This window comes from Hemiscyllium ocellatum, chromosome 19 (assembly GCF_020745735.1).
Source record: "Hemiscyllium ocellatum isolate sHemOce1 chromosome 19, sHemOce1.pat.X.cur, whole genome shotgun sequence".
Taxonomy (NCBI): domain Eukaryota; kingdom Metazoa; phylum Chordata; class Chondrichthyes; order Orectolobiformes; family Hemiscylliidae; genus Hemiscyllium; species Hemiscyllium ocellatum.
Window position 1 is genome coordinate 44,074,745 of NC_083419.1, and position 23,871 is coordinate 44,098,615.

Genomic DNA, 23,871 nt, shown 5'->3' on the forward strand with positions numbered 1-23,871 from the left:
TCAGTTTTCTCCACCATCCACCTGCCTTCCCTTTTGTACTAAAAAAAACAAGCAAGTCACAGAGACTAGCAGTCTGTAACTGAGCACTGAAAATCCTGTGTGCTAAAATAGCTATGTACACCACCCAGAGCCTGATAACCTCCATGTACGTGTAAAGTGAGTGAACATTAGGAAAGCAAGCTAAGAGCCCTGAGATGCACCCTGTGCAGATGCATGTATACTTGCTTGCAAAGTGACTTGACAAAAAAACATACAGGTCCTCACTGTCCCTAAGCTCTTGGGTAAATTCAGAAATGGTATTTAAGTTGGTTTGAGATCAGACGTGATGGTGCAGTGGGTCTTGTATTTTACTGTACTAATGCTGACTTGTATGATTTGAAGGGTCAAGGAGAATGGTCCTGCACCATGCAGGCATGTTTTACTGAAGACGTAGTTGGTTGATAGCCAGAAGAAAGTCTGATTTGGAGATGCCAGTGTTGGACTGGCATGTATGAAGTTAAAAATCACACAACACCAGGTTATAGTCACCTGATGAAGGAGCGGCGCTCCAAAAGCTAGTGCTTCCAATTAAACCTGTTGGACTATAACCCCTGGTGTTGTGTAATTTTTAACAGAAGAAAGTAATCAGTGAGCTGTAGCCATCAGGTGCCCACTCTGACGTGTGTGTGAGAAATTTGTACTGACTAGTTTGTCAGGGAAGGAAAGGAGAATTGGAAGTCGTACAGAACTAAGATAGATTCATGAGATGCAAACATTTGACCTTATAACAAGACTCTAAACTCACCAATTAAAGCTTAAGGGGAAAATTGTAAGAAGTTTTCTCGAAGTTAAGATTCTCATCTTTTCAGTCTCTGTTTTCCCAGATTTCTTGGCATTGCTTACACCACACCAGGCAGGGGAAATTTCTGCCTATGGTGTTTGGAACTGATATCAAAAGCAAACCAACCAGTAAAGGGATGAGTGAAACCTAGGGTTAATCTTTCCTTTTTTACAATAATATCAACTGATGTCTAACTTTAAGGGCTACTGAAGAGCTAGAAAATCTTGGAAAAGCTCTCACGATACATGGTCCATTGAAATTATACATATTTTGCAGAAGGATTGTGAAACAGATGTGTGTCCCTTCTTTGTGCAGTTAAAGTGGTTCAATGCTAATTGCTGCCAGTTCTGGCTATAATAATAAAGACCAAGATAGTAGTAGTCATGCTGCTGGCATTGATGAAGTGCAGGAATATGTACCCATACATTTTTACACATTGAGCCAATTTTACTTTCAACAAATGGGTGAGAAGTGTACCAATTTCTAACAATCTGTTTTGTAATAAACAGTACCCTACTGTATGTGTGTTTTACTGATGACCTTGGTGTTTAAGAAATTAGTGGTGTGATTTATTTTGAGAGCATTGTTCCCTACATATCTGGATAGGAGGATCAACTACAAAAGTAACTCCGATATTTAAAAAGGGACAGAGACAGAAAGCGGGAAACTACATGACAGTTAGCTTAACATCTGTCATAGGGTAATATTAAAATATTCGGTTGCTGGGCCTTCCCGAACAGGAAGAGGAAGGCCAGCTTGTAGACTTTCTGGAGTGATGGGTTTCACAAATATTAAAGTTGGAGTCGGGACCAGGCCAGATGTGGGTGGAGTGGGCCCACCAGGTTGCTGTACGCAGGCCCGGGTCGGACCAGCACCCCCACCCAGTTCTATACTCTCTTATTCTTTACTCTCTCTTTGGTTTCTTTTTACAGGTCGTGCAGCTTTTTCGATTTGTGTGGTGGGGGGGGGGGGGGGGTGGAATTTGTTTTGGTTTACCTTTCTTAAGAGCGGGGTTTTCTTTTGACATTTTACTTAGTTACCTAATACTTGCTGGGATTGTAACTTTGTAGTTTTATATATTTATATTTTGTATTCAGCTTGCTTTTTTTTAAGCAAGCGTTGGAGACTGAGGGGTGACCTTATAGAGATTTACAAAATTATGAGGGGCATGGATAGGAGAAATAGACAAAGTCTTTTCCCTGGGGTTGGGGAGTCCAGAACTAGAGGGCATAGGTTTAGGGAGAGAAGGGAAAGATATAAAAGAGACCTAAGGGCCAACTTTTTCATACAGAGGGTGGTACGTGTAGGGAATGAGCTGCCAGAGGATGTGGTGGAGGCTGGTACAATTGCAACATTTAAGAGGCATTTGGATGGGTATATGAATAGGAAGGTTTGGAGGGATATGGGTCGAGTGTTGGCAGGTGGGACTAGATTAGGTTGGAATATCTGGTCGGCATGGACAGGTTGGACCGAAGGGTTTGTTTCCATGCTGTACATCTCTATGACACTATGCTAAATGCACCAAGGTGTTGGTTGAGGGAGGGGGGGGAGGTGAGTTACTCTCACTTTTAACTTTGGTTTGAAAGAAAAACTTGAATTTGTCTACTCCGTTCTATAATGCCTGGATCGAGGGCAGGGCCCTAGTTAGGAGAGGTTATGGTGCAGTTATTGATAAGTAGTAATGCCCCCTGGCAGCAAGTGGGGAAATCTCCTTTCAAGTATGTTTTGTGTTGTTCTTTTTTTACTTAGGAATTGTTTTTAATTGCGTTGGTGTAAATGTTTTAAAAAATTTTGCATATGTAAATTTTTCATGGTCTTTACTCAGGGTGTTTTGGGTGGGGTTCTTCCTCCTGGGGGGGTTGTCGGGCCTGCTTGGACGATCATAGCTAGCCATTCGTTTAGGTGGTGCACCTGGAATGTCAAGGGGAGTAATTCACCAATCAAAAGGAAAAAGATATTATCAAGTCTCAAAAAAGAAAGGGTTGACATAGCTCTCTTACAGGAGACACATCTAGTTGATAAAGAACACTTAAAGCTACAACAGTGTGGGTTTAATCAGGCTTTTTTCCAATCTTTCAGTTCAAAAAGTAGGGGAGTAGTCATTCTCATTCGGAAGAATCTTCCTTTCCAAATGTTAAGCCAGATAAAAGATGAGCCTGGACGGTATATACTGACCAAAGCCCTAATACATGGGGACGAATATGGAATTTTGAATCTTCAAAATAGAAAGTTCTATTTTGAACTGTATAAATCACAGGACTGTGGGGATAGGACTGAGAAGATGGAGTCCTTCTTTAAAAACTTGGCCTTTCCAGGCTTGACCTCAGAGCAGATGTTGATCTTGAATGCTCCCCTGACAATCCAGGAAGTACTCGACGCAATTAGACAGCTTCAGAGTGGCAAAGCGCCCGGACCAGATGGATTCCAGGCTGAGTTTTATAAAGAATTTATAGGGGAACTGGCTGGGTCACTCATAAATATGTAAAATTACTCACACAGCCAGGGCCGCCTCCTGCCTTCGTTGAGAGAAGCAAATATCTCTCTCATTCTTAAAAATGAAAGACCCAGAAGATTGCTCATCATATAGACCAATATCCTTGCTAAATGTGGATTTGAAAATTCTTTATAAAATGTTTGCAATAAGATTGGAGAGGGTCTTACCATATATCATAAAAGAGGACCAGACGGGATTTAATAAGGGCCGCAGATCAACTAATAATATTAGAAGAGTCTTAAACATGATACAAGCCTATCAATAGGGAAGAATACCGGGGTTAGTTGTTTCCTTGGACGCAGAGAAGGTATTTGATTGGGCAGAATGGCCATATCTTTTTTATACACTGGAAAGGTTCGGTGTTGGAGAGGTATTTTCTAAATGGGTCTCAGCATTATATAATGACCCCAAAGCAGCTGTGATCACCAATGATTTGGGTTCAGATAGCTTCAGTGTTGATAGGGACTGTTGTCAGGGATGTCCTCTCACTATTATTATTCATGCTAGTAATCGAACCACTAGCGGAAGCTATACGAACTGACCCTAACATAGCGACTCTGAGGGCTGGTTCAGGTAAACATAAAATTACTCTGTATGCAAATGATGTCCTCCTTTTCTTAGGTGATCTTTTGATATCTGTGCCACGCCCAATTCAAGGAGTCAACCTATTTGGTATGTTCCCTGGCTATAAAATCAATTGTATGAAATCGGAGGCCATGCCGTTAGGTGGTCTTGCCAGTATATCCAATTTATCAGACGGATCTTGCTTTCCCTTTCGGTGGTCACTGGAAGGTTTTCTATACTGAGGTATTTTTATTACCCCAGTATTTGGTCAGCTGGAAAAAGCCAATTTGTACACCTACTAGAGAAAATAAGGCAGGACCTTCAATGCTGGGGAGATCTCCCAATAGCTGAAAATGTGTTGCTGGAAAAGCGCAGCAGGTCAGGCAGCATCCAAGGAACAGGAAATTCGATGTTTCGGGCATAAGCCCTTCATCAGGAATCATCCCATTCCTGGTGAAGGGCTTATGCCCGAAACGTCGAATTTCCTGTTCCTTGGATGCTGCCTGACCTGCGCTTTTCCAGCAACACATTTTCAGCTCTGATCTCCAACATCTGCAGACCTCACTTTCTCCTCGGAGATCTCCCAATATCCTGGTTAGGCAGAGTAGCCCTAGTTAAAATGAATATTCTACCTCGCCTTCTGTATCCTATGAGTATGCTCCCTCTGATGTTCCGGAGACTGGCGTTGGAACGGCTGACTTGGTTCCTTTATCTGGAATCATAGCTAGCCCCTTATCAAATTAGAAAAGCTACACCTTCCACAAGCAAGGGGAGGACTGGACTTTCCAGACATTAGAAGGTATCAGTTGAGTTCTTTATTATCTTATGTAGCAGATTGTGGGTCCCAAGAGACCCAATCAATTTGGTTAGATATTGAGACCTCACAAGCGAAGTGTCTCCTCATCAATCTTTTACTTATGGATAAGATGACAGCTATTATGGACTATTGCAAAAACCCTATTGTATTAAATACAATTAAAGCTTGGAGGATCATGTGACATCTGGATGATATTCTTTCTCAAGGGAATATGGTTGTTTCATTTCCATTGTTGGATTGCTATAGATCCCTGGAACGGGGGTTTATCTGTGGTCCAAACATTTGGTGAGTTAACCTTTTCCTGATCAGCCACTTACTGTGAAGGGGGAAAAAGTGAGGACTGCAGCTGCTGGAGATGTCGAGAGTGTGGTGCTGAAAAAGCACAGCTGGTCAGGCAGCATCCAAGGAGCAGGAGAATCGACATTTCGAGCATAAGCTTTACATCAGGAATGATGCTTGTGGGCCATAGGCCCACAGCCCCCTTGGCTTACAAGCCTCATTTTTAATGAAGAGCTTATGCATGAACTGTCGAATCTCCTGCTCCTTGGATGCTGCCTGACCAGCTGCGCTTTTCCAGTAACACACTCTTGACCTACTGTGAAGGAACAGCTTAGCCAGTTGTGTGTATAGACATGTGATTTGCTCAGTATGCCTGGTCATTAGCTTCCACCATATATGGTCATAGATGATTGCTCTATACAGATCTCAAGTTTCCACATAGGCTGACTTTTCTTGAAATTGGTGGAGGTTTGTAATGAGACCGGTTCTGCAATGATTTGTTCAATAATTTTGTTCACTTTTGGAGGAGTAGTTTAGGTGCAGTGTGACATTGGTGTTTCTACTTGACTACTTTCCATGCTTTCAGTGTTTTATTTCTCCACTAGAGATGACCTTGTATACATCTTCGCAGGATTTGCTTGATTTCCTAATAATTCCTTTGATGGCTTGAGACTGTTGGCACAGCCTGTCCATTTGACTGGGAATAATGTGGAGGTGATCTATGGTGTTAAACATCCTCGATCTTTGTGAAGTGACTGAATTCTTCACTCATGAACTGAGGGCTATTGTCATTTGTCACAATATCTGGATTGCCATAACAGCTGATGTATGCTTTCAGGGATTTTACAATCTCAGTGGTAGTTGTTGAAGTCAGCTGGTCTACCTCCTAGTCATCAGAATGGAAGTCTAGAATATTGAAGATAATGAGTTCCTTTGAGAATGAAGAATTCTACTCCAGCTTCATCCATGGTCTGAATTCTTTTAGTAATTCATGGGATTGGGCATTATTGGCTAGGCAAATATTTATTGTCAACACTAAATGCCCTGGAGAAGGTGGTATTAAACTGCCTTCTTGATTCACTGCAGTCCTTGTGGTGCAGGGACATTCACAGTATTGTTAGGAAGGGAATTCCATTCTGACAATGAAAGAACAAGGAAATGGTTCCAAATTAGGATGATGTGTGGCTTGGAGGGGAACTTGGTGGTGTTCCCATGTACCTGCTGCCCTCGTGCTTCTAGATGGTTGAGTTGTCGGTTTGGAAAGTGCTGTTGAAGGAGTTAAGATGTGCTACTACAGTGATTCTTGGAGATAGTAAATATTGCTGCTACTAAGCATAACTTTGGAGGGAGTGGACTTTGAGGGTGGTAGATAGGATCCCAATTAAATGGGCTGCTTTTTTCCTGGATGTCCTGATTGTTGTTGGAGATGCAAGTGGAGAATACTTTAAAGTTGTGTTTTGTAGATGGTGGACAGACATTGGGAGCCAAGACTGTAGTGACATTTTAGTATGTGATTTGAAGAAAAAAGTGGCAAAATGAATTTAATTCATTTAATAAGTGTTGCACTGTTCTCTTGTGACATGGAGAGTAAGAGAAAGCACTGAGAACATCAGGCAATCTGAAAGCACAATGAAAATAAAACCAGAGGGAACGAGAGCACTATGAGAACACAGGAGACCTAAACTCACAGTGGGGATACTGGGGCATTGGAGCGAGAAAAAGCACTTTGCAAGAACAACGGGAAACCTGTGGAGACAGCAGGAATACAAGGAGCAGAGTGGAGAGAGAACTGTATGAACAAATCAATAAAAAATAATAAGGATTGATACCACAGGATAACAATGACTTGCTGTTCAACTGGTCTAGTGATAAAGGAGAAGAACGGAACGAACATGGGCATCAAGGAAAGAGATTAAAAATGTATCAGTACATGAAAAGGAGCTAATTGGTGAATACCACATACTTCTTAAAGTATGTATATAATAAGTCTGTTCATTAATTATTTTAGTCAATCTAATAAATAGAGGAATGGTAAGAAACTTGAGTCTCATGTAATACACATTCTGTTCTATATGGCACATCCAGGATGCTTCTCATGTCCTGGACAACAGCTAATGCAGTTAGGAGCAGCTCAAGCTCCAGGTTTCTGAGCTTGAACTGCATCTGGGTGTTACTGTGAGACATCCATGAGGCTTAGAAACTACAGCATATTTCTTGATATGATCATCTTCAAGGTAAGAACAAGGACTGCAGATACTGGAAACCAGATTCTAGATTAGAGTGGTGCTGGAAAAGTACATCAGTTCAGGCAGCATCTGAGGGGCAGGAAAATTGCCATTTCAGGCAAAAGCCCTTCATCAGGAATAGAACTTCAGGGTGTGCAGGCAACGAGATAATAGTTAATACCCGTCCCAGACTGCTAAGCTGAGGAATCCCCTGAGTACATCTCAGTCTGTCATTCAGTTCTGAATGCTTTTCAAGATGATGGCTCCCCTAAGGAATGCATTCACAGCTAAGTCCATTGCATGGATGACTTTCAGTCATAGGATGACTACAGTGTGGAAAGAGGCCATTCAATCCATTGAAGAGCATCCTACCCATCCCCACTCCACTGCCCTGACCCTGAAATCCTGTATTTCCCACATCTAATCCACCTAGCCTGCACATCCCTCGACACTAAAGGGCAATTTTATACGGCCAATCCACCCAACCTGCACATCTTGGGACTGTGGTAGGAAACGGGAGTAATGAGGAACATGGGGGAACATGCAAACTCCACGCAGCCACTAAGCTGAAATCAAATCTGGGTCCTGGCACTTTGGGACAGTAGTACTAATCAGTGAGCCATTGTGCCACATGTGTTGTGTAGACATCGAGAAAGAAGATTGGGAAATCAAAAGTGACCATAAATTCTATAGTTGGAAGAATCAAATAGGCTTTTCTGTGGACACTGAGGTGAATCCAAGGTATTATGTTGCCTCACTGATGGCAGAGTCATGATGTTGCAGAGTGAATGGAGAGTCTTCCAAAGGGGGCAGGCGATTAGCCAGAGGCTGTGTTTCAAATTGGTATCGACAACATAGTTGGATAAGGAGGATTTGAGAGAACTAGGAGATAAACTAACAAACAGAACCTAAAAGGCATTAATCCTTGTATAACTCCTGGTGCCATGCACTACAAAGTATAAAACAAGAGGATAATTCAGATTATTTGTACGGCATGAGAGACGGTACAGGAGAGTGGTCCAGAATTGGGGCAGATTGGGACCAGTTCAGGGGAAGTGGAATCTATATACCACAGCTGAGACGATGTCATTGCAACACAAAAGCCGGCCATTCAATTCACTGAATCTGTGGCAGTTTCTGTATAGCAATCCAGTCAGTTCCATTCCCCTGAACCCTGCAAGCTTATTTTCCTCCAATGCTGATGCAATTTTCCCCTTCTATTTCCATCTACCCAATTGGCTGCAACTTCCAAATCATTTTCACTCAGTGCATTACAAAGTTGTCCCCTCATATTTGCCCTCAATCCCTTGCCCAAAACCTTCAATCTGTATCCCTAATCCTTGCCCATCAGTAAATAGGAAGTATTTCATTACATACCTTACGTAAAATACTAGGTTTAGTCCTCCTATTAGAGGATTGTCTTGGCTCTGTGGTGGCTGTCCATCTCCTCCCTGACTTCTCTGAATCAGAGTTAAGGATTCCAAAGCAACTCTATCCCAAATGGCCATTTAGCATGAGCAACCCTAGATAATGTACTGAAAATATTCCCAGGCATTGTAATCACTTTTGTGATGTGAACATGTAATGGTGCTAATGTAGCAGCCTGCTGGTACCTCCACTTATGCGGCCTTTGGCGATTTTATTATTGGTTTTACTGTCTACTCGTTAGACTGTATAATCCCTGTTCATATTAGAAACATTAAGAAACCTCATGATTATTTTTATGTATTTATCTGTAATTTTTTTGCAAATTTGTTCTTCCATTTCTTACTAGTTTATGGTCTTTAGAATATACCCAGTAATAATACCTCTATTGTTTCTTAACTACAGTAGATTCTGGATCATCCCTCTCCAGCATTGTAAAATTCTCCTTAACTGATACTACTCCTCTTACTCCTTTCTTACCTCCTATCTTTCCTGAAGATCACATTTAGCATTTTGACGTGGCCTTTTTTGAGCTCCATTATCACTACCAAATCATGCCCAGTATGGTTCTATGGTTGCAGCTCAACTACCTTATTTACCACTCATTATATATGTATTTGTATATGCTGTAAACCTAATTTAGACCTTATATATTCCATCATGCATTACTTTATTATTGGTTATTCTATTGCTATTTGTCTTTAATAATCCTTTGCTAATGTATTTCTTGTTTCTATTGCTAAATCCTGGTACCCAGTCCCTGATTAGTTAGTTAGAATTCTTCCTGCACCACCAACATTGATATTAGGACTGAGACCTAAACACTGAGAGTTTGTGTCCCAGAGGAAATCTAGAACACAAGTGCAACAGTCTTAGGATAGAATAACAAGCATTTAGGACTGAGATGGGAAATTTCTTCACTCAAAGGACAGTGGAGCTTTATTCCAGTAGATTATGGATTCTCCATTATCAAATATAGTTATGGCTGCAATAGCTGATGATTAACCATGATCATATTGAATAGCAGATTAAACTTTAGGGAAAAGTTTGGTCTAATCCTATTTTTATTTCTTGTGTTTGTAATTGTTTGTAACAAGGCATTGGCCTGCATAATGGGCAGACAAGCAGCAGATGGAATTTAATACAGAGAAGCACAAGATGGCATTTTGACAGAAGGGATTGGGAGAGGAAATATAGCCTTAATGGTACATTATAAAGAGTACAAAGTGACAAAGGGGTCTAAGGTGTTTATGTACATAGAACGTTGAACGTGGCAGGAGTGGTTAGCAAAGCATTAGCCTCATGAAGCTGGTTACCTTTTCACAAAATTCCAGTTAGTCGGTGAGTTACTTAGTTGACTTCTCCTTTAGAAATCCACACTAACACTTCTTCATAATCAACTCACCTTTTTCCATGCAATTGCTAACTATTTCCCAAAATAACTGTCTGCAGATGTTCCCCACCACCAAAGTTAAACTGACTAGTTTGTAATTGCTGGGCTTGTTAGAGTTATACAGCATGGAAACAGATCCTTCAGTCCATGTTCCCAAACTAAACTAACCCTACCTGCCTGCATTTGGCCCATATCCCTCCAAACCCTTCCTATTCATGAACTTATCCAAATGTCTTTCAAACATTGTTACTGTACCTGTATCCACCACTTCCTCTGCCAGTTCATTCCACACACAAACCTTACATTCTCAGCAACATCCTGGTAAATCTTTTCTGAATCTCTCCAGTTTAATCGTATCCTCCCAGTAGTAGGGTGGCTGGAACTGTACACAATAATGCAGAAAAGGCCTCACCCATGTGCTGTGCAACCTCAACATGATACCTCTACAGTAATCCTGATTTAAACTTCATTTTTTTAAATCCCTATTCTGATTTTACCCATTCACCTGATATTGTCTATGCTGGTACAAATTGCACCTTTTAATTAGTTTGGAAAAAGTGTAGGAACCAAGGGTGAACAATAAAGAAGACCAGGGTTCACAAAGTTAAGCGTGCAGTTAGAATGGTAATTTTTAAGCAGATATGTTTTTCTAATTAAATGTTTTATTATAATAACCAGCTGTACTAGAGGACACAGATATTTTAACATAAAAAGCGTCAGAACTGTTTTGGTTGTGTTCGCCGAGCTGGGAGTTTGTGTTGCAAACGTTTCGTCCCCTGTCTAGGTGATATCCTCAGTGCTTGGGAGCCTCTTGTGAAGCGCTTCTGTGATGTTTCCTCCGGCATTTATAGTGATTTGTACCTGCCGCTTCCGGTTGTCAGTTCCAGCTGTCCGCTGCAGTGGCCGGTATATTGGGTCCAGGTCGATGTGTTTATTGATAGAATCTGTGAATGAGTGCCATGCCTCTAGGAATTCCATGGCTGTTCTCTGTTTGGCTTGACCTATAATAGTAGTGTTATCCCAGTCGAATTCATGTTGCTTGTCATCTGCGTGTGTGGCTACTAAGGATAACTGGTCGTGTCATTTCATGGCTAATTGGTGTTCATGGATGCGGGTTGTTAGCTGTCTTCCTGTTTGTCCTATGTAGTGTTTTGTGCAGTCCTTGCATGGGATTTTGTACACTACATTGGTTTTGCTCACGCTGGGTGTCAGGTCCTTCGTTCTGGTGAGTTGTTGTCTGAGAGTGGCTGTTGGTTTGTGTGCTGTTATGAGTCCTAGTGGTCGCAGCAGTCTGGCTGTCAGTTCGGAAATGCTCCTGATGTATGGTAGTGTGGCTAGTCCTTTGGGTTGCGGCATGTCCTCATTCCATTGTCTTTCCCTTAGGCATCTGTTGATGAAATTGCGCGGGTATCCATTTTTAGTGAAAATAGGACAAGCCAAACAGAGAACAGCCATGGAATTCCTAGAGGCATGGCACTCATCCACAGATTCCATCAACAAACACATCGACCTGGACCCGATATACCAGCCACTGCAGCGGACAGCAAGAACTGACAACCGGAAGCGGCAGAGACAAGCCACTATAAATGCCGGAGGAAAGATCACAGAAGCGCTCCACAGGAGGCTCCCAAGCACTGAGGATGTCACCTAGACAGGGGACGAAACGTTTGCAACACAAGCTCCCAGCTCGGTGAACAGAACCACAACAACGAGCACCCAAGCTACAAATCTTCTCCCAAACTTTGTGTCAGAACTATTATCTTTCAGGTGAGGCATAAACTAAAGCAAAAATAGGGATTCACTACTGAAGCTGTGTTATATTCTGGTCAGGCCACATTTAGAATACTGTGAACAGTTTTGGGCCCTTATCTAAGAAAGTATGTCCTGGCCTTGGGAGGAGTCCAGAGGTTTACAAGAATGATTCCAGGGGTGAAGGGCTTGTCATATGAAGAATGGTTGAGGAGTCTAGGTCTGTACTTGATGGAGTTAAGAAGGATGAGGAGGAATCTCATTGAAACTTAGAGAATGCTGAGATGCCTGGATAAAGTGGACATAGAGAAGGTGTTTCTACCGGTAGGAGAGACAAGAACCTTAGAGTGATGGGATGATCCCTTAGAACTGAGATGAAGAGGAATCTCAGAGATGAGGAATTTCTTCGGACAATAGGTGGTGAATCTGTGGAATGTATTGCCACATGTTGGGGTGTTGGGGTAATTCATTACTGGGGTGCCTTAGGTTGGGGTTAAACAATGTGCTATTAGTACTACAGCAGACATTGTCAGATTCAGTCTCTAAAGGGTTAAACACAGCCATGTAGGGAAAACTAACAATTGCAAGACTGTCTGTCTGGGACCACATTCCCTGATGATTAGATCAGGTCAGCCAGAACCAGACCATCCACCTGGGAATTCAAAACCAACAAAGGAAAACCGGTAATAGTTGAAAGGTGTAAATTATACCATCGAAACAGATTATGGATAAATTGAATGCCGATGTCCCCGATGACGTAAATCCCCATTGAAACCAGTGATAAGTTATAATGGCTGTTGATCAACCTTTGTAGAACTATTGTCTCAGTCAGGGAATACGCCTAGGCAGAGAGACGCATAGTAATGAACTTAACTGACTAAACAATGGACTACTAATTACTGGGACGGAAACTACCGGACCCATGAGGGCTGAATCATTGTACAAACGCAGTAGGGGTTCGACAGGCATAGTAAGGGTTTTGACAGGCACCTCAGTACGGCCAATGAGAGTCCAGGTCCACTCGCACACAACCGAATGGACCAACGAGGAGGCCTGACGAGGAAGGTGGAACTGGACACTCAGAAGAGCGGGGTTTAAAATATCGTCGGGTCCGCGAGGGAATTCAGAACGCGCGCCTTCTCCGGTGAGCGAAACTGCTCACGTACGATTCTCTCTCGGAATAAAGAAGTCTTTGTACCTTTTGAATCTGGCCTGGTGTCTCATTCCTCTGAAACGAGCATGGGGTCGGCAGTCCCGACCTAACAGACCCTACATTCTCTGGCAAAGTGTCCCTGCCGGCCACAGTTGTGGCAGGATAGTTTTATTCTCTCTTGACTCCATTCCAGTAGGCTGCTTTGTCAGGTCTTGCCATTGTCGCAGGAGCTTCTGCCTCCTGCACCCTGCTAGCCCACTCAACTAGATCATCATAATCCTGGGACATTATTATTCCCATTTTCAGGATGGCTTGGTGGGCGCTAGAGAGCCCATCTCTAAAAGTTTGCATGAATGGCCAGTCCCCCCGAACTGGGTTTGTTTGCCCTGAGTATTCCTGATAGCCCTAAATAATCATTCCCATTTTCATTGGCTCCTTCCCCTTTAAGTTGCTTAGTGGTTGTGATCTTGCTCCAGTTTGCGGAAGCATTTCCTAGCACTCTCTGGATTTCTTCTTTTAAAATCGGCGAAGGGGGCCTGCCTGGCATCTACCTCACCTGTGAGGGCAACGGCATGTTCCACCGTCCTCCCCTACAATCTCGGGTTGCTATGGCATCGGGTTTGCCAGCTACCTGTCTCCACTTATCCACTGGGCAAGTTGCTTGGACCAGGTGGTGTATGTCACTCAGGTGTAGTTGGTGCCCTACCCATACACTATCCAGCTCTTCCCAGAACCTGGTGTTTGCACCCCTGGGCTGTAATTTGCCCAGGGAGGCCATAATTTGCTGCCTCTCCCCTGAGGTGAAGGGTTTATAATTTGCTTCGAGCTGTGAGTCTGTTCCTCCTCTGGTAATGGGCGCTAAGTTATACTCTTGCATGATTCATCCAACAGAGGGGGCAGTTGGTCTCTGCTGGACAGTTTTGTAAGAGGGGAGAGAGTCAATCTCCCCTTCCTTCTGTACTTTTTCTAATCGCTTTTCTTGTTCCTTTATCCTATTCTCCAGCTCCTCAATTCGGTCTTAGCCTTGTCTCCACTGGCAAGTGGAGACATCTACTTGTTCAGTTAAGCATGTTAATTGGCACACTAACATTACCCCTATCTTTTTAGTTTCATTTTTGTTTATCTATCGACTCTCTCTCTGTTGTGCTAATGTCTAGGATGGATCCCAACCACTTTTCCTCATTGGCTCTGTCAGCCCTTGTCCGCCTGTCTTGTATTTTCTCAATAAGGGAACCTGCAGTATCCTCTTTAAAACTTTGATCTAGCAGATTGCATACCCCCAGGTACCACCAACAGTAAAGTGTTCCTAATGACTGGGGATTTCTCTACCCCCGGCCAATAATGCTGTCCCAGCATCATCTGTACGGCCATAGCAACCTCCTAGCAAGGTGTGCTCTTTACGGTGGGACTCGTCTACCCTCCCTGCCACCACTACTAGTCATTAGCAACTGGTCAGCTGGAAATACTGACTCAATGGAGTGTGCTCTCTAACGGTACTCGTCTACCCTCCTGGCCACTTTTACTGACTCAACACCTTCCGACTCAGCAACCTACCTCTAGCCTGGTGTACCCTTTACTAGTGGGACTCTTTACGCTCCCGGCCACCACCACTATTTAAGCTCTCGTTATACAATGGTCAGACAGGGTATCACAGTTACTCAGTGTCCACCCTCCCCATGTTGGTAACGTACAGCCCACTGAAGTTTGGTTCTTGGTCAAAGTAATCAGCTCCTCTTCCTCACCACATTGGAAATTACAAATACAAACAGCACCCAACTTTAAATTTAAATTCTAACTGGACTCTGTGTTGTTCGCCCCTACAGAGTCCAATGTTACCTGACTTTGCCACTTGTGCTCCTAGTGCCCTTCGTGCCTCAATTCCCACTTCAAATCCCAACCTTGGCGTGGGTTTGGGGAGGACCTACCCCTCTTAATAACTGGTTTAGGGCAGGATCTTTGAGACAGGAACTACCTTGTCCTTTTGGCTGTTCCAGCACAAGCAGCAGGTTCTTACAACCAGTTAACCCTTATTCCATTTATCTCTCCACCCTGGAGGTTCCCAGCCTCATTTGTGATGAAGGGCTTTTGCCTGAAGCGTCGATTCTCCTACTCCTCGGATGCTGTCTGACCTGCTGTGCTTTTCCAGCACACACTCTTGACTTATTCTCCACAGGCATGCACTTAATTAGTTTTTAACTCAGTACAGTAGCAAATTAGACATTGCAATTGGTATACCTTTTAAACTGTATCGCAGGCCCGGTCTGACTCTTACCATTTGCAGGTACAAATTGGTTCTTAGGCCGGCCCCCAATCGTGGCCTTTGACCAGGGCACCAGTAATCAGAACCCTACTTGCAGTGCCAATTGTTGTGGGGAAAATCACCAGCCTCAGAGTCAGAGTCTGGGTTCAATGACAGCGTTTGACACCAACAGCTCAGTGTCAGCTGCAATTCCTCTCTCAACCAGGAACACATGTCAATATACCATTATACATTTAGTGATATAATAGGTCAGTGATGAGGTTATTTTCTCTGTAACATAGTTTGTTTGTTGTAAACATTGCAGAATCGTTGATAATTTCAATACAGAAATTTCAGTTCCAGCACAGCCTCTGTTAATTTCAGTAATCATCAGTTTCAGCGCAGACATTGTCAGTTTCAATCCCTACGCAGAAGTCCACTGCTAATGGCCGCTAGTCACTCTTCCTGATAAGGACAAGTACTGCAGCCCCAGCCAGTAGTCCTTTGTATTGAGTCTGTATCAGACTATTAGCATTTCTATCAGAAGTGTTGGGCTGGACCCAGACACTTCAGCAGGCAGTATACACCACTCATGTGTATTCTCTCCTCCCTCCCCCCACCTTAAACTAATCAATGAGATTGAGAGTACATTATGCTGGCATTCTGGTGGCCCAGGCAGTGTCTGTATGCTCTGCTGTCTCTCTTCATATTGTGATCCGGCCACCATCGTGTATGTCCTTGTGCCTAGTGTCACCCTGCCCTGTGCCATTTCCCACTTCAAATCCTTGATAGAATAATCCTTTGGCATAATGAACTTTCTACAGTGTTCAATAGCAGTTTTATATCATGTTGCACAAAATTGCCTGAGTTATGGAAAAACTGTTCCTAGTGTATAAATTCAAGGTACAGGAAAACAACACCACAGGTTGAGATGGATTTATTGTAAAAGTTACTTTAAAAAAGCAAACATCATAAACTTGCAGCTTGTAATTACATTGACTATTAATGCTTTTAACAGCCATTATGGTCTTTACAGAAATGCACTGGGCTGAAATTCAGAGAGTGAAGCTTCTTACATTATGAGAACAGCAGAATTTATTCTGAATCCACTTTTGGCTACAGATGACTCAGTGATAATTTGTCTTTCTACATTTGTTTTAGGAGTGAAACGTGTGCAAATATGAAGAGCCTTTCAAATTATTTGTGTTGAAGTGATTTATCTGATGGATTATGTGTTTGATTTTGTGTGACACATGTATGAAGTACAGGAAAAATCCACCATCCTTCATTGTTGTGGGGCTGATATTTACAATCTGCAGTTATCAACGTGGCTTATCGATAAGGCACATGCATTGAGCAATCTTGCTCTATAAATTCACATTCGATTTCAGTTACACATGCTTTCATTAAGTAAAGCCATCTGAAGAATTTTTAATTCATTTAGTGCTTCAGAAGAAGTGCTCCCACCTGCTGTTGGGATTTCAACCACTGAGGCTGACTGTTTGGAGATATAGCCTTCGTCTGAATCTACACTCTCTTCTTTGTCAGAATAGAGAGAGTGTGGACATCCAATAACTCCACTTTGCAAATCAGATGACCTGGTTGAATACGGTGAAGACAAACTCTGACGCAATAACATCTGCTGAAATTCTTCAAGTCTCTTCTTTACATCATGAGAAATACCACCTGAATGTGCACTGATTTCATTCATTGTAATGTCACCTTCACAACTGTGCTGAGGGAAGTCTGAGACATCATTCTTCAGCATCCAATGCTTTTCTAAGTGCGGTTCACCTTCTGATTTTGAGTTTCCTAAGTTGGGACAAATTAACATACTCTGACTACAGCCAGATACTGACATGTTGCACAGTGGTTCCAAGGTATGTGCCATGTTTAGAACTTGTGCATCATTACAGTCTACTCCAATCAGATTTTGGAATAAACAGTAATCTTGGCCTTTATGCTCAAAACCTACTGGATTCCTCACAAGTATTTCATCACTTGATTTTACAATTTGCACTTCATTTACTGTATAGGATATATCATCAAGGGGTTTGTACTTAACAATATTCTGTTTCATTGGTAGAAGCTCACAATGTTCATCAGCCAAGAGTGGCTCAGCTTCTGCTTCCTCTGGGAATAGAATACATTCTTTCTCAAACCAGTCTGGTTGCTCTGTTTGTATCAATTTAAATTGTTCAATAGCATTTTTTAATTTTTTACCAGATGGGCTATTGTGGTAATCATCCATTGTTATTCCTACCACACGGTAAGTTTTCCCTGGTTCATGTTTCTCCAAGTCCTGTACTCGGAAATATATTTCTTCAAATTGTTTCATTAGTTTGTACTTCACACCAATCTTAAATGGATCAGGGATATCTTCTTCACTGCTGATGTCATCAAAATATGCAACAATATACTTCCCAAATGAAGCTGGCCGTTTGAAGTCTGGCAAAATCAAGCTCATGGCAGGAGTGAACATGTCACGCATTGGTGAACGCTCATCACTTTTGAGCAAAATCTGGTTCGGTTTAATCCGCAGCATGGCTTCCCACTTCAACCTTGTTCCACGAGAGCATAAAATAAAAATCTTGTCTGACTTGCTTTTGTGCAATGTGAGCCAATTGATATGCCCCACCTCTGCAACCTTGTTAACTTGTAAATAATCCAAAGTTACTTCGGTACCACAGTTAGTCATTAGGAATTGTGCAAATGCCAGGATAACATTCTTGTAGAGTTCATGGTCCAATGAATAAATTATCAGAACTTTCTTTTTCACTTGTGGAAGTTTTGGATATACAACTGCTGGTTCATCTGGAACAAAAATAGTTTCATTCATTCATTTACATATAAATAGAAATAAATGACAAGTTGTCAATTGGTTCAAGAAAACCAGGCTATCTTTGATGAGTGAATTAATTGCAGCTAGTTACAGTGAATGAAAATCAACATGATAAATTTGCCTGAAGATGAAGGTACATAAAAGGTGTTTTGTACATGAACACAGATAATGGCTAGTAGTAAAGACCAGAATGTTTGAAATCAAAACAAGACAGTGTGACAATAGAACACCAGTTCAAAACTAGTGAAAGCTAAATTGAAGATTGATGTTTAGAATTACATTTTAGTTATCAGATTATTTGTAACCAGGTAATGACAATTTTGGAATAACTTGAGGTGTGCTGATCTACTTTTTAAAAATCTACTTCTTTGTTTCCAGTGTTCTTTCAGGGGAAGTGGAAAACTAGTTCACATCATTGCCATAAAGACATGTTCTACTTATCAATGGCAAAGAATTAAAGAGGATTATTTACTTGGTACAAAGATTTTAAGTAAATATGTCAAATTCATACATGGAGTCAAAAATGTGAGTGTCTTCATGGGGCTAGAGGGCAGACGACTATCGGACTAGGGTTACAAACACCAGTTATCATTTTATAGAGTGACAATTTGTCCTTTGCTATTTTGTTTTCTACAACATTAACCCCTTCCCTGGCCACTTTTTTTGGAGAAAACGTTTCATTTTCAGACAAATTTTTTAATTGCTTTTTTTAAAAAATAGTATTTTTAATGCTGATTATGGAAATAACAGCTACCAGATGTATGAGTCACTGAGTATACTCATTTCTAGCTGAGAAGGGCCCAGAAACGCTGAGAATTGACGTATAAACTCGTCTGTGGCTGTTTTTGAAATTATATGTTTTGGACGAGTTTATTCGTCGCACTCTGAAAAAGACAAACTGGGTGAAGTAAAGTTAACTTGTCTTTGCCGGGTAAGGGGTTGATCATTGTCATAATTACATCCTGTTGCCATTGACAGGGGTAAGGGAAAATAAAAACTGAAAGCTGGATAGCCTATACAAGTAGTTTCCATTACAAATGTGAACATATGGAAATGAAAATGACAAATACAACCTCTCTGTTCCATATATTACATATATAAAGCTTGTCTAATTTAACTTGTTTAACTTACCATTTGGGATTTTAGGCAGCGTCTTTGTTTCTAAAAGATAGAAAAGATAATTATAATTCTTGATATCAATGCCTTCAGTGAGAATTTTTTTTAAAGTAACAAGCAGATTCTCAAGATCTGTCACTCCAAAAGAACAAAATTTGTTCCTCAATCTCCTGTTCCTCCGTTAACAAATGAACACAATGTTTTAAACACAGGTTCGGTGAGCATTATAGAATGTGTTGACTTAACCATAGTTTGTCACATTGTAGCATCAAGTACTATACTTTTAAAAAGTTCAAAATGGTGAGAAATAGGGGAAAGTAAGGAAGGATAAAGAATGGCTAGTGTGGCTGAACAAAGTGTTATATAAAATAATTGAAATGTACAAAAAAAACCCAACTTGTACAGAGAAACATTAACAGTCAATTCTGCTATAACTCAGTAGTTTCACTCTTATGCTATCCCATGTTATAAGAAAATTGTGTATTGGCAGCACCATTTAAATTAATGGGGCCAGAATCATGTTATAGCCAATACACACTTTAAATCTTTGTGCTTTAGGAAGTGTCCCCAATTCGTCAATCGTGTTATTGCAAATTGATGTTAACAAAATGCATGTTATAGCAGAAAGATCTGTACTTGATTCCATGGGATGACTCAATATTCTAAGCCAAGGAAATACTGATTGAGAAGTAACTGATGAGAGTAATAAGATTGGTCAGCAAGCAACATGTGTCCTGGAGAAATGAGGGGTCTGGCAGCACCTGTGGAGAAAGAAAAAGAGTTAACGAAGACCAGTCATACTGGACTCGAAATGTTAACTCATTTCTCTCTCCATAGGTGCTGTCAGACTTATTGAGTTTCTCTAGTACTTTGTTTTTATTTCAAATTTCCAGCATCTGTAGTATTTTGCCTTTTGTTTAGAGCAACTTATATGTAACCGTTACTGGGTGTACTATAACCCAGTACCATTCTATAATGCGAAGATGCTTCGGCTCATCCCACATCCCTCTCAGTCTCTGAAGCCTTGTTTCAGTAACTTGGATCATTGAATAGAATTAAATTTACATTAAAATTACATTTGAAATCTACAATTATAAAATCTACGATTAAGTTCATTAAATAATCAAGATTTATCACATGCATTTTTCAATAAACATTTTGTTTCCTGGCCAGCTATCATGTTTGCACAACAAGAGAATGTAAAATGAGATTCCAATTTGGCCATCCAGTCAATGACCTCCCATGTTGTTGAATTGATAAATGCAAGGCCTCCCACAACAGACCTCCGGGGATGTCAATGTGACATATTCCACGGCCACAACTGTACTGCAAGTGTAGCATAAATGAAGTCTAAGACTGAAATAATAGTAGCCAGAAGCAGGCAGAAAGCCAAAAGAACTATCGATGCTGGAAAGCTGAAATGAAAACTAAAATTGCTGGAATGACCCTTTTTAAGATAGAAAGAGGCAGTCTTTCCACACCACTCAATCTTGCTTTGATCTCTCACGTTGCTTAAAGTTTTTTTTGTATATTACTGTGATACTTTCACATCTAGTTAAGCTTGTGTGTGTTATGTCTTCCCTTAATCATACTCTATAAAATAAATACTCCCCCCGATCAAGAGGGTTGGCATGCTGCTAGTTGATCACCATCAACTTTTGAAAAGCTGCATGGGCCACTCTTTTCCGTTCATTCAAAAACAAGCAGGGAATATCTCTGTCAGCTCCTTTCCAGTTCTAATCTGTGCATGCTAATTGGTCAGAAAAAGGACAAAATGTATAGGGATTTCTTCTTCTGTGACAACGTGATAAGCTACATCATTCGGTCAATATTTTAAAAGTTGTTTTCTCTTCACCTCAAGGGTCTTCCTGCCTTAAGCAGATTAGATTGTGCCCCGTGGACAGGGTCTGGGCTGCACTCCTACACCAGCAGTGAATCTTTCATCCTGTATTTTGCATGGTCCTTCATTAAATCTGTCCATCAGTTACTGGACACACATGGAATTCTATGTGCCAAGCCCAAACATTAGATTTCAATTTCTGAACCGAGGTAGGTCCTAACTGGATGTTAGGGATTCAGGGGGTGGGATTGAAGGACTTTATGTAAATGTCTGGAAACAAAAAGTCAACCAATTGTTTCAATGAATGTACATTATGTGATAAAAGAGAGAACGGTGATATCAATTTTAAAAATGTAAGTAAATGTAAAAAATCCTAATTCCTTACCATTTTCTTTGGATTTTATCCGTACCCAAATGATACAGACACAGATTAAAAGGAAAACCAAAACACCGATGACAGCAAAGAAACCGGTTCTCTCAGATGACCCTCCTGCAACAACCAGAACAGAAGTGAAATTCCCCAAGTTGCACAGTGTAATACAATCAACAAAATCAGACTACTAACACAATCAGACCTCTACAGCATGTCATTCAGTGCATGCCTCAACAGAGATGAGTGAGTGGAATCAGAGCACACAGAGGTAATATTGTATTTTAACTTGGGGATTTCTGCAGCATAGGAAACGAGCAGCTCCTGGGAACTACAATAACATTTCACAGATTTGGATAATATGTCAGAGGTCTCCAGAATACCTCACATCTGAGCAAGTCAGCTGGCGAAACAGCAAGGTAACAGCTTCCATGTTATTGCATTTGAAAAATAACGTTGGTTAGACTTCTTGAGTTGAAAGAGGTAATTCATAATGCTAAAGAAATACTGATTCACAGAGGATATTCAATGGCTAAAAATAAAGACATCAATAAAGAGTTTTTAATGACCAAAAGCAAATGACAACTGAAAATTAAAATGATTTTACAACAATGACCTGGTTGGATTAAATTCCCAGGAAGATAGATTGATATTTTTTCATAAAAGTTCATTATTTATATTTGGAGATCCCCAGACCTGGAATATCAGTTAGATCATTTCCATGCAGGAATAATCCATGTGGATTGACAGCAATGGGTTGGAGGGTTGTGGAACTCTTGAAATGCGAATGAGAACTTTCTTAGTATATTTCTAGGCCAAGCCGGAAGCAATGCTGCATCTAGTTATCAGAAATCATGTGAGCCAAATAGGGAGAATGATTCAGTGTGAGAACATTTGAGAAGTGATGAGCGTAATATTCAGAGGAGTTCTGGAAAATGAGAAATAAAATTAAAATATTCAATTGGAGGAAGTTGAAAAATGATGCTGGCCCTGATGAACTGAAAACAGAAGATGGCCATGTAAAAACCTGATGCGTAATGAGAGCTCTTCAAAAGGGATATTTCAAGGACAGACTAGGCAAATCTCCACAACAGGGAAAGGCATCGGATTAGAAGCTGGAGTTCGCAGTTGACTGAAAATATATGATTAAAATATACAATTAAAATGAAACCAAGAAAGACTTACAATAAATATCAGATTTATAATTTGGGAGAGGACCAAGCCAAATAGAAAAAGGTGTGAGACCTGAAAAGAGGGGGACAAGGAATGCATGCAAGAATAAGTTAGCAGGAAACACAAACAAAACTTTAAAAAGGCTTTGTTAAACATTATGAATGATATCAAGGGTAGTCAGAGGAACAGTAGGCTTGATTAACAACAAAAAGGACTTAATGTTGTGGAGGCAGCAGATATAGTTAACTTTACACGTCTTGTGAAAAAATGTAATAAGTGTCACAGTAAGGAGGTTGTTATATAGAAATAGGATAGGATGGGATCAAAATTAAAAAAAAAAGTATTTGAAAGGATCTCAGTGCTCAAAATAGAATTGAGACCATGTGACATTTCTAAGTTGTGAATTGTGGATTCATCTGCAATCTTTCAATCTTCCTTAGATGTGGGAATTGTGCTGGAGAACTGGAGAATTTGAATGTAATATGTCCTAGTTCAAAAAAAGAGGGTTGGGGAGGCAGTGGGGGAAAAGAGGTGGGTAAGACAAACACCTCAAGTAAAAGGATAATCAGCCTCATTAGAGGCAAAATGAATCAGCATTTAAAAAACCTTTTCTTAATTATGGACAATCACTATAGATTGGTGAAGGCAAATTGGGTTCCACTAAATTATGTACATTATGGGTAAATCACCATAAGTTACCCTTAATTAGTCTCCTTAAGAAATCCCACAGCTTATCAATTGCTGAAACAAATGTTTCAACTTTATTGCATGTAGCAATGGAAATAAAACCCCTCAAAGTCACAAGTTAAGCCTCGCAACCAAATGTGGCCATTACCCAATTAATGGTGGCATTTAGATACAATTCCAAACAACAGTATCTGTGTCACAAAGGTTTGATCTTCGTATGTGTTGTTCTTCAAAGTTTTGTTAATGAAGGGTTTTGGTGATGAATTATTACACAGATTTTCATCCTTTAATTTGTGGTGGGACGGTACTAATTTGGATTTTTGGATTCTTTCATCCACAATATTGCAAGTCTGCAGCTTGCCTTCTTATCAGAAGTAACTTCTTTGTTCCTTGTTACATTTGGCACTGACTGCCTATTTGAAGCACCACTTTCCTGCAGTTAACTCCTTAAATTCCTCTGCAGGACAATCAATTATACTAGTGTTATAAAGCAGCCAGTTGTCAAGCACACATCAAAACAATTTTTTCATGTAGCTTCAACTCCCTCTTTTCCCAGATGAGGCTATGTATAAGTTCGTCCTTGTCCTTTAATAGCTAATTCCAGACAGAGTTCTTGTTGATCCCTTCCTGTATAACAATTTATCTTTGCTGATTCTTTCAATCTGTGACCACTTAAAAGTTCTAA

The 23,871-nt window shown here is 40.8% G+C and overlaps 1 protein-coding gene across 1 annotated transcript in view; it reads right to left on the reverse strand.

The window, feature by feature from the left end:
• Positions 1-16,105: 16,105 nt before the first annotated feature.
• il17ra1a (interleukin 17 receptor A1a) overlaps positions 16,106-23,871 on the reverse strand; it is a 54,193-nt gene continuing 46,427 nt past the window's right edge. The window contains exons 11-13 of the mRNA XM_060839421.1: positions 21,342-21,446; positions 19,132-19,161; positions 16,106-17,972 (exon numbers count right to left, since the gene is read on the reverse strand). Of these exons, the coding sequence (XP_060695404.1) occupies positions 16,546-17,972; positions 19,132-19,161; positions 21,342-21,446 (1,562 nt within the window). The 3' untranslated portion in view covers positions 16,106-16,545. The remainder of the gene's footprint in view (positions 17,973-19,131; positions 19,162-21,341; positions 21,447-23,871) is intronic.